At 34.1% G+C, this 12,166-nt stretch overlaps 1 protein-coding gene across 5 annotated transcripts in view; it reads right to left on the bottom strand.

Moving 5' to 3' along the window:
- Uba6 (ubiquitin like modifier activating enzyme 6) overlaps positions 1 to 12,166 on the bottom strand; it is a 75,016-nt gene that overhangs the window by 31,062 nt on the left and 31,788 nt on the right. For all 5 annotated transcript variants that reach the window (XM_074042084.1, XM_074042088.1, XM_074042087.1 and 2 more), the window contains exons 10-17: positions 11,950 to 12,053; positions 10,525 to 10,587; positions 9,766 to 9,842; positions 8,615 to 8,681; positions 5,118 to 5,261; positions 3,783 to 3,850; positions 2,038 to 2,116; positions 570 to 650 (exon numbers count right to left, since the gene is read on the bottom strand). In XM_074042084.1, the coding sequence (XP_073898185.1) occupies positions 570 to 650; positions 2,038 to 2,116; positions 3,783 to 3,850; positions 5,118 to 5,261; positions 8,615 to 8,681; positions 9,766 to 9,842; positions 10,525 to 10,587; positions 11,950 to 12,053 (683 nt within the window). The remainder of the gene's footprint in view (positions 1 to 569; positions 651 to 2,037; positions 2,117 to 3,782; positions 3,851 to 5,117; positions 5,262 to 8,614; positions 8,682 to 9,765; positions 9,843 to 10,524; positions 10,588 to 11,949; positions 12,054 to 12,166) is intronic.

The raw sequence follows: 12,166 nt of genomic DNA, 5'->3' as shown, positions 1-12,166 counted from the left end.
TCTCGAAAAATACCAATCACAAAAAAGAGCTGGTGGAGTGGCTCAAGGTGTAGTCCTGAATTCAAACCCCAGTACTGCAAAAAAAAAAAAAAAGTATTTAAATATTTGACATGACTTTGCAATTAACTCACATTTAGTCTGAAGAATTTTAACAGCAGACCAATGCATTATTTCTACCAATCTGATACCAACTGAAGCTACATCTGATTACTCTGCAACTTTCTAATGTCTTCTCTCATCTTAAAAGATTTAACAATTAATAGCATCTAATAGAATAACGTTTTTTAGTTTACAAAATCCTTTTGCATTCGATCTTCATCATAATGTTATGAGGCAGTATGGATCTCAGTTTCATAATATTAGAGAAAGAACTGAGGAGCAACGAACAAAGTAACTTGTCATGAGGTAATATAACTTGAAAAGCACTCAGAAGATAATTAGAATCTTCTAATTTCTAGTTAAATGCTCTGGCTTAAATTTGAACTTCTCAGATATGTAATCAAATACAGTTCAGAAAAAGGGCAGCAACAGAAATATAAACATTTAACTCTCAATGATTTGTATCTTACCATTCCTTTCTCTTTGCTTGTACCAACACCAAGTAAAGCAAAATTTTTTAACATTTCACAGCCTATGGCTCCACATCCTACCTAGGGGAGAGAAAAATGATACATAATGTCTACTCAACAAATAACAACTTCATTCTAGTTTTCTTCAAATGCTGTTATAATAAATATATATTTTAAAAACTGCCCATTTGTGATTCATTTTACTTATAGGTTAGTGATGCCATTGTAAGTGTCTCAAAGGAAAAAAAGTGTAAACCAAATAAGGAGAAGTATAATATTTATAATTCCTTTAATCAGATGACATATAAAAATTCCAAATAAAAGTCAAACAGAGAGCACATTTTTTTACATATGATAGAAACAAACAACACAAAACTTGGCCTCACACTGCTAAGCAGGTACTCTACCACCTGAGCCACTCCACCAGTTCAGGTATGACATTTTAATGAAAAAAATTCTTTACTTTTAGACGTTTCTTGAAACTCATCTGATGGCCAGAACTATTCTAAAGACTTCCCTACTAATAGTTTTGAGTAAGATCAGATAATCAAAACCTGTTAATAGTTGATTAACATCCATGTAGAAGCTCAGTAGTAGTTGCTGATCTTCCAAACATTATTTTAAAAATGATTACTACAAATCAGTATTTTCAAAACTGATGTATAATGATTATGATAATAATGAAAGAGCTTTATGCACACTGAGGAAAATTTCCCTGCCAATGCACTAAGATATTTAAAGAAGACAGAATTCACTCAACACTGGTGGCTCACAGCTATAATCCTAGCTATTTAGGAGGCTAAAATCAGGAAGATCAGCATTCAAGACCAGCTCAGGAAAAAAGTTAGTGAGACTCCCATTTCAACCAATACTGGAGTGCAGTGGTGTGCACCTGTCATTCTAAGCTATGTAGGAGGCTGAGATCAGGAGGATCATGGTTCTACGCAAGCTGAAAAAAGCTACTGGGACCCCATCTCAACAGAAAAAAGCTGGGCATGGTTGGTATGTACCCGTTATTCCAATTATGGAGAGAAGCATAAATAAGAGGATGGCGGTCCAGGCTGGCCTCAGTAAAAAGGAGTCATAGTCTCCAAAATAACCAAAGCAAAAAGGGCTGGAGGTGTGCCTCAATTGGTAGAGTGCCTGTCTAACAAGCACAAAGCCCTGAGTTCATAAGTCCAGTACTGCCAGGAAAACAGACAAATTAAAACCAAAAAGAAAAACCAGAATATCATTCAATGTTCAAAACTATCATACTCATTTTAATTTGAAATTTATTAATTCTTTAGGCCATGTGGGCTGGCAAACTTCTTATGTAAAGGATCAATTAGAAACATTTCAACTTTGTAAGCTATATGGTTTCTATCATAACTATTCTCTACTAGAATCAAATTTACTTTAGTAAATTAGCATGATAAGCAACAGCAGTTTGAACATACTACTTATTCCCATCAAGATTCACACTTACTAAAAAGATATTCAAATTTTGGAGCTTCTGACACAAAGTATCTCCAATGCAGGCTCGTAAGGCATCATACCTATCTCCTCTGAAGAAAATAACACAACCAGGCAGAAAGACATAAAAACATTAACATTAGTTTAGTTATTGTTAGTACCAATTTAATGTTGTGCTTTAAAATAGAATATACTTTTAAGTGAAGATGACTTTAGATTACAGCAGTCCCCTTTGACTCAAGATCTTCAGTGGATGTCTGGAACCCTGTATGGTCCCAATCCCTATGTATACTAAATTTTATCCTATACATTCATACACAAATTTAATATCATTTTCATCTTAACTAAGTAATTATTATATACACTATTCTTACAACTTTTGCAGGTTGAGGTGCAACAGAAAAACTCTTACCTCTTGAGGAATGCCTTCACCCCTTCTCCCCCTTCCTTTTTTAACTTTAGTTTTTTACTTGTTTTGTTTTGAGATGGGGTCAGGCTGCTCTTGCACTGTCAGTGAAAGTAATCCTCCTGCCTCAGCCTCCAGTCTAGCTGAGACTATAGATGTACATTACCATGCCCAGCTAGATTTATTCTTACTGTAGATAGATCTCAACAACCTCAGCATAGAGTGTTTTTCTTTTCCTTACATTGAGAATTTTCATCTGAACTTTACTTTCTTCTCTTTGGTGTATGTGAATTGCCAACATCACTATTCTTGCATTTTGGGGCCATTATTATTAAGTAATGGTTACTTCAACACAAGCAACTATGATAGCCACAGTTGATCTGATAACAGACGACCTCTAAGTGACTAAGGGGTATACAGCACAGATAAATTAGTCAAAGGGATGATTTGACTTGTGAGAAAGGAAAGTGAGATTTCATCATGCTACTCAGAACTACAATTTTAAATTATGGATTCTTTATTTCTAGAATTTACCATTTAGTATTTTCTGACTACAGATAACTGAAATCTCAAAAAATAAAATTGTGGGTAAGAAGGAATTACTATATCTAGGAAAAAAAATTCTAAGTCGGTGATTTTTAAGAAAGCTCTTAAAGGAAACTATGAATGGAGTTTAGGAATTATCAACCCTCTTAAATTGAAGACATGAAGGAGGCGCTGTTTCTCACGCTCCCTCCCTTGCTGGAGCAAGGTTTTTTCTCTCCTTCCTTCAGCAGCAAACAGGGTGGAGCAGAAGCTCTTGGGGGAGGGGCGAGACATTATAACAGGAGAGACCTGTGTTCCTGCTTCTCTGAATGCAACCTTAGGAGATGCAGCTGTACTGCTTTTTCTGTTTCATGACCTGGGCTGTGCCTATCTCTGCCTACAAATGAAAGAAATTAAGCCGCATCTCGCCTTGCTTACGTCCAGTTCTCATAGGCTTTTCTAATCCCCTCTCATAGGGAGAATGAAATCTATAAACTTTTAACTGATTCTGAAAGAGATTTATGGCCCAAAAGGTGAAGAGGGACTAACAAAGGATTGTAGATAGCATTTTTTTCATCTAATTTCACTATGACATTTTGAATACCACTCTTCATGGTATACAATTAAGTTTATATTCCTTATTTATAAGGTGGTAAACAGGCATAGTATTTTATAATACTCAACCCTTAAGTAGAAAAAAAGCAACTGCAAAAAAGTAAATGAGTTAGGAGAAAAGACATCTAAGACAAAGGCATGTGTAGACAAAAACTTAATCTCTGCCTCTTAAAAACATACTAACAAAAAAGCAACACAAACTTCATTATTACCGTGGGAGAAATTCTTCACGTTCAGGTTTGCCGAGGGATTCAACAATATCTGCTGCTTCAAGATACAACTTAAAAGTAGATTAAAAACATAATTTACTATGTATAAAACTTAAATCACAAAAAAACCAGCTCTTCTATTGTCAATAATAATCATGCTAAAAGCTGATAAAAATGCCAATTTAGCATAAAGTTACCTTTTATAATATAGTATATATTCTTATATTTTTTTCCATTTAAACAATGGTGAAACATTAAAGAACTGTCAAGAGATCTATAATTTATATCATTTATTCATCCTAAAGATGATACTTTCTAATCTTTAACAGGAAATTTCACCTCCAAAACTATTTTTCTTAACTATATAAAAACTCTGCAAGTCTTACTCAATTTCTGCACATTTGAATAAGTAAGCTAATTAATTTTTGAAGAGAAACTACCTAGTCTGTACTTGTTTTCTAGCTTGGATATAGGAAATGGTCTAGGAAGCTCAAAATTTCAGTACTTTAAAAGTATCACATAGAATTAGTTTAAGTCAATGGAAAAACAAAGAACCTAGTGTTACTCTCATTTTCACTTAAGTAACTTATGTGGCTAAATTTGAACATGACCAAATGGTTAAATTTATAACACAGAATCTACAACATTAGTAATAAATTACATTTCACACTAATCAATTTCTACCAATCGATTTGCATTGTGTTCAATAACTCAGCAGCAAAATAGCATCATGTGGGTACTTTCATAATATAAAAAATGATGAATGTTATATTCAAAATATTTAAACTGTTTCAAAACACTTAAACTGTTTCAAAACACACAGGGTCTGCAGAGCATGTGCTTTGATATTTTCTGCCAATTATTCCTTTTGGTAACACAAATGGTTTTTACTCCATCTTGTTTTTAATCTTATATAGCTCTCAAATCTACACCATTTCTATGTTGTTCACCTTTAGAAGTTTATTTCCAGGAAAGAGACCTGAAGATCCACGACAGCAAAATGTTCTATGGAACAAGGTCAAGAGTCCTGAGAGTCTAAGAATTTTAAGGTAACAGTACTGGAGAAAAACTAACTATACCAAATGAAAATTCACTTCTTTGCTCTTACAATAGAGGGAAATATACCTGAAAAAGTATCTTTGCGTTATATCCCAATGTCCTCAACATATGATATTGTTAATTTCAAATACAGAATTAAGATACTTATCTCTCATGTATCAAACATTTTAATTTTAGTTTTTAATATATAATTAACATTACATTATAATACACAATACATTTATTATATGAGTGGAAACTCAACCATAAATATAAAGAAATGGCAAAATTAGAACTAACCCACTGGCACAAAGGAGAAAACTTTCCTGTCACAGCTTTTAATACTTCTTGGCTAGCAACACCTCCTACTGCTGCAGCAAGTGGGGGTAAAAAGCCTCGAGCAGTCCAAGAGAGCCACTGCACAATGTCATCGTTTACTTCAGGCTGAAACACAAACAATGAAAGACAGTAATATTAACGCTATTTGCATAATGCCCTTAAAATTTCAGTGACTAAAGGTGATATATTACACTTAACTTCTAAAAAAATTACTCAAGTTCTCTACTAAATAGCTTTTAAATCCTAAAAATTTCTTAATCTCATAATAAAAGAGATCAATTTGCATGTTATCTGCCCATTTTTTGCTTTCAAACTCTATTAATAGCCTATGGTATCATTTAGAATTAACAGAAATATCTACCATCTATAGTTTCATTAAAGAATAGTTCTGTAATACCAGTCATATTTACAAGAAACTGGAATTACAGAAAAAGTTAATGAAAATACAGAAAAAACATGATAAACCAGATAAAGAAAAGTAAAAATAAAAAAGAATCCAAGAAAAAATGATAAAGAAGAAATATAGCAGATTAGAGACACCAGTGCTTCCATGAATCTCTACAAGTCTGAAATGAAACTTCAGGTACATGGCTGTCAGTGGTGTGGATGGGCATGGGAGTGCAACAGAATATAGGAGATAGAGACCATGTGAAAACTGAAAATACTGAACTTCAGATTTGTAAAAGAAACTCAATGGACACTAACACTAGGTGCAAAGCAAAATGGTAGGGAAGGGGAAAATCTTTTTCAGCAGGGTTTTAAGTGAATCAGATGAGCAAGTTCCACAAGGGCACAATGTGGTCATCTGCAAACACACAATTTAAGATGGAGGATCTACGATCCATACAGCAAGCACAGGTACAGAAAGGGGGCTCTGAACTTCCTATTTTACTCACTGGTGCTATGGTGGGGAACCACTTAAGAGAGGTCATCCAGTCAAACCTTTTGACTAAATAAAGCCAAAGACCCTGCATTTTTTATCTTTAAGCCCCAAAGCCCTTTTCCCCTGGCTAAGCAACACCCTGAAAATCAGTGTGAACCCAGGAAGCTGGTTTTGACATGTGCATAGGTTTTCATGGTGGGAGTGCAGTCCATGCTAGAGGGAAGTGGAGGACACTCGTAGCAGAGAACTATGGTTTAAGTTTGGGAAGAGGAAAAAGACCAGCTATATGTGAATACAAGCAGGCAAGGCTAGGTTAGAGACATCATGGCCAGGGCAGGCAGGGGGTCATGTCTCACTGTGTGAGTGCAGACTACCTTGGTCTGACTGCTTTCCACACTCTTAGAGCTTCATGGAAAAACAGCAACTGCTTATCCATTTCTCTCACCCATGACTACGCTGGCAGAATACCTCTGGGGCGAGGGAGTTTGTAGAAGGGGGTATTTAATAGTGGAGGTCCTTGTGCTCAGCAGATAGAAGCATTCTGAGGGAAGGAGCTGCACCTGTCACACTGCCAGGCCTGCAAACTGAAAACACTGGCAGGAATTCAGCCCACTGGTCACAGTAATGCACAACCTGCAGGAAAGGCAGGGCAGGGATTGGACTGAAACAGATTAGTTTAACTAGTTTGGGCTTCAGAAAGAAAACTACTCAAATCCCCTGTCATCCCCACCAAGTAAACTTCAAAACAAAAAGCCTGGGAAAAACATGAAACATTGCCATCCTCTATCTCCTCAGCAAGGAAGAAATATTGATTGGTCTTTTTCTTTTTGATTGTTTTTTAGTTGCCATGTTTGTTTTATTGTGTTTCCCCTCCTTATTATTTTTTATACCTTCATCTTATCTACTTTTCCTCTTTATCTTGCTGCTCTTTCTTCCACTTCCTATTCCCCTTCTTTTTGTTACTTAATAATTAATACATTAATACTTTAGCTCATTTCTTTTCATCCTTATTAGGGGTATAGTTAATATTTTCAATTTTTTTAAACTACATTTAAAATTTTATTTGTTTCTGAAATTAATTACTGTGACGCTTTCTCTCTTCTGAGTGGTATGGGAATTGAGACCTCAAGAAAACAATGTCCATGAAGAAGATACCCATATAAAAACAGAAGCAATATCCATGTCAAGAAATGTGCAAATTGCAGTATAGTAACACAGAAATATGGTTCCTCCAAAAGTTCTTAACTCCTCCATAACTGAATCCAAAGATGGTTCAAATGCTGGGCAAAAAATCTGTTAAGTGTAGTTTTAAAAATGACCAATGACCTCAAAGAGGAATAAACAGATGAGTAAAGTAAGGAAATCAATTCAAGACATGGACAAGAAATTCACAACTTGGGTAAGAAACTCAGTAAATAGATTTTGCAAAAAAAAAAAAGAAAAAAATCAACCAAATGGAAATGCTGGAAATGAGAAGCTCAATAAACCAAATTATAAACTCAGTGGAAAACATCATCAGTATGTTAAATCAAGCAGAAGAAAGAATATCAGGAATTGCAGACAAGGTTGAGGAATTATTACAGTCAGAAAACAATAAAGAAGAAAAAACGATCATAATCACAACTTTCAAGAATTCTGGGACATAACTAAGAAGTCAAACCTAGGGCTGGTGGAGTGGCTCAAATGATAGTGACCCTGCCTAGGAAGCCTAGCAAGAAACCAAACCTAAAAGTCCTTGGGTAAAGGAAGGAGCTGAGATATAAACTAAAGGAACAGTTTGAAACATATTCCTTAAGAATCTATTTAATGAAACTATAGCAGAAAATTTCTAAGTCTAGGAAAAAAATATGGACATCCAAGTACAAGAGGTATTTAGAATCCAAAAGAGACATGAGCAGAAAAAAACCTCTTCACATTACATTATAGGTAAAGACATCAAGAACATACAACAAAGTATAAATACTAAAAGCTGCCAGAGGTAAAGGTGAAGTTACTTACAAGTGCAAACTCATAAGAATTACATCAGACCTCTTAGCAGAAACCCTCAGTCAGGAAAGTATGATATAATTCAAGCCTGACAGAAGACAACTGATAACCAAGATTACTACATCCTACAATGTTATCCTTTAAAGTAGATGGAAAAATAAAGACCTTCCAAAATAAGCACAAATGACAGTAACTCATGATCACTAAGTCAGCATTGCAAAGATACTGAAAGGAATCCTACATACAGATGAGAAAGAAAGTCACAATCATAGGAGCTCAAAAAAAAAATAAATTTCATGAGAAGAATGGAACAAATGAACATCAGGAACAAATCAAACATACTCAACTCAGTAAAATAGTAAACTTCACTTGGGCACCAGTGGCTCAAACCTGTAATACTTGGGAGACTGAGACTGCAAGGATCACAGTTCAAGACCAGTCTAGGCAGGAAATTTGAGAGACCCCATCTAAACCAATAGCTGGACAAGGTAATGTGCACCTGTCATCCTATCTATACAAGAGGCTGAGATGGGGAGGACTCAGATTCTAGGCTCGCCCAGTTTAAACAGAAATAGCTGTGAATATTCACCTTCTCTTCCAAGGTTTCACTTACTGATGTCGCCAGTTTCATTAGCTCTTCTGAATCTTGTTGGCATCTGCAATTTAAAACAAAGCACTAAAATAAAAATAAAAATTAAAAAAAAAAATAAAATAAAATAAAATAAAACAAAGCACTTTGATTTCAACTTTCTCTATTGCTATAAACAGCAAGTCACGTTCAAAACTAAAACACGAGCTATATGTAAAAAATGTGGAGCTGGGTGCCAGTGGCTTATGCCAATAATCCTAGCTACTCAAGAGGGAGAAATAAGGAGGATCATGGTTCAAAGCTAGCCTGGGCAAATAGTTTACGAGACCCGATCTTGAAAAAGCTGTTCACAAAAAGGGCTGGTGGAGTGACTCGAGGTGTAATCCTTGAGTTCAAGCCCCAGTACTGCCAAAAAAAAAAAAAAAGGAGATATTTGCCAGTACATAGCACAAAGTGTTTCACTGAGTTTAAAGGTAACTGGCTTATAAATGTTACTTCAAAAGCATAATCACCAAAGGGCAGTATATAAAAAAGATTTAATTTTAAATACACAAGGAATGACCCTTTGTAATGGTTTATGACTTAGACTAGAAGGAAAAAAATAGTACCCTAGATTAATAGTTTAGTAATTCTGCTTTTCATTTAAAAAGTTAATAGTTTTTTAAAGGCTTAAAATAGGAAAATTATCTGGGTATTGGTGACTCCTGCCTGTAATCTCAGCTATTTGGGAGGCAGACATCAGGAGTATTGTAGTTCAAAGCCAGCCCAGGCAAACAATCTGAGAGGCCCTATTTCAAAAATACCCATCAAAAAATAGGGCTGGTAGACGGGCTCAAGTGGTAAAGCGTCTGTGTAGCAAATGAGAAGCCCTGAGTTCAAATCTCAGTACTCTCATCCCCACAAAAACAAACAAAAAGACTAGGAAAATTCAGCCAGTATGATCCCATTCCCAATTTCTTTTTCCCACCAAAACAAACACTCCCCCCTCAAAAAAAAAAAAAAAATCCCAAAAAAAGTCATAATAAAAGTTTATACAGTTTGGTGTACTTACTGATATTGCAATTATATTGCTTTAGTTTTTTTAATATATAATTTCTGAAACATAGCTTTTACAAAAAGGAAAACAGTTATTTTAAAACAAAAAACATTACCCAATATTTGGCTTCCGACTATATTTCTCCTGAAACTGGTCCAAAGCAAGCATAGCTGTGTGAATCTGTAAAGGAGCCTATTAAAGACAGTAAAAAATGGCCAACATTTACTGAGAGCATAATATGTAGCAGGCATTGTGGTAAATGCTTTTCAAACATTATTTAATTTAATCCTGAACATTAATAGTATGATTATCACTTCAAGGACATACAGATATTTTTAAGAAACATCTTCAAGTGTCAACTCCAAGTGGTATGACTAGCCTTAACATGAAATTTAAGAGTAGTAAACTGAACAACAGTAACAAATCATTTGTAATGATCACCTAATTATTTTTTCCTTTATCAACGTATACAAATTTGGCACCTGTTCATTCTTTCCTCAGCACAAATACATTTACTGTTACAAAATTACACCCAGTGGTTAAAAAAATAGACTATGGTATATGCTTAAGGTTTTTTCTTTTTATATTACACAAAACTCTATATGGTTAGGAAAATCTTTTAAATCATATAAGTTATTGACCTATTTTTTTAAATTATAAATGCATGTCAGCAAGTCACTATGAAGTAAAACTTTCCTCCTGATATTCTAACATTTTTTTCCATGCTAAAAGTTCCCATTTTTAATTCTTCAGAGTTAACTTTGCATCAATAAGAATAACCTTAAGAAAACCTAACAGCAATTAACTTTATAATCACTTACCAACCCCCACTGCCCTCTATGGCCTCTTCCAAACCTGCAAAGTATTTATTTACCTCAGGTTTGCTAAAATCCGCAATAAGGCACTTTGGATGTTTTATCTGTGTCTCCAATCGTTCCTAATATAGGAAAAAAATGATTACTTCACAGAAAGTGAGTGACTACTTCAGAAATATAGTGTTACATGTTGAATCAGTGAAAGTGATTGCATTTTCCCAAAGGTCTAAAATAAGTAAGATTGGACTGATATGTTTTAATTCAATTATAAAATAGCTACGATTTTCTCTTACTACCTAAAAAAAAAACAAAAAAAACAAAAAAACCCCCAAACCCTCCATACAGTAAACTTGAAAAGAATTAGTGAAAACATCTCTATACTCCAAAACCTTTAATCTACAAAGTTCACTTTATAGCAAAAATAAAGTTACCATATTTTTTCCTGATATCAAGTAATGTAGACTAGTTTTACCTCCCAAGCCTTGAACAGATACTCAAAGTTAAAATCTTCTGTGTATGTAAAGAACACAAAGGCAAAGCAAACAAAAATCTGTAAAACAGTAACATCCAAATACCCACTCAATCTGAAATTATTTGAGTAATAAACTATCCAATCAAAAATTAGAACCAGAGCAAGAGAAAGTATGCAGGGGCAGATCTGATTGTATCATTTTAACTTTGGCTTGAAGAAATCCTTGAAAAGGACTATAGCTGCTAAGTTCTAGGGGGAAAAAAGTCAATGAAGTTAAAACCTTGACAACTTGCAAACATACTCCAACCCCCAAATCTAAACAACATCAAATACCAAACAACCAGAGATATGATAAAAGGTTACACTGAGAAGTGGCCTAAGATTTAAGCAGTATGAGATTCCTTAGTTCTAGGACACAAGCAGTCTCTACTTTCTATTCAGCAACTTACATTTTCCTTGTATTGCCAGGAGCATATGGGAATTATTTCAAAAATATACAGTTTTTTGAATCTAAAAATTTAAGACTTGGGTTAACAAGTATAATAAGGAAAATATCACTTTGATTTAAAAATTAAATAAGCAAGACAATACTTGCTAAATCTTTTGAAAATATATGTTTTGTCTTAGAAAGTAAATAAGATATATGATAAATTTTTGATTATTCAGGAGTATATAGTTCCTTTGTGACAGACTCATATACCCTAATTACATGTACATAGTATTTAATGTATAAAAAATGTTTATTTTATTTATTTATTTTTTGCAGTACTGGGATGGAACAACGGGCCTTGCACATGCTAGGCAAGTGCCCTACTGAGCTTCACTGAGCTATATCTCCAGGCCTTAAGTTTTTCTATAGGTATCAGTTTTCACCCAAGAGAGTGTAAATTAAAAATAAACACAAAAACGAAATTTGGTCAGCCTTTTTTAACTGGGTATTTTATTTCTTTTTTCTTTTACATTATTCTTTTCCTGTAAAGAAATATTTTTAAAGCAGAACAGAAGTACTTACAAAGCAAAATGTTTTAGGAATCTTAACTTGTACAGCTATGCCTCCATGTAAGTATGGTTCCAGTTCTGTAGTATCACCAATGCTAAAAGAAAATGGTGATACCACTAGGAGAAAAAAAAAAAAAAAGAAAACCATTACATAGGGATATTTAAATGTGAAGACTTACGTCATAAAGATACTAATTCTCCCTAATTTACAAAATTAAAAGATTCTAATA

The sequence above is a fragment of the Castor canadensis genome, chromosome 9 (assembly GCF_047511655.1).
Source record: "Castor canadensis chromosome 9, mCasCan1.hap1v2, whole genome shotgun sequence".
Taxonomy (NCBI): Eukaryota; Metazoa; Chordata; class Mammalia; order Rodentia; family Castoridae; genus Castor; species Castor canadensis.
This window is presented reverse-complemented; position numbering and strand designations above follow the sequence as displayed.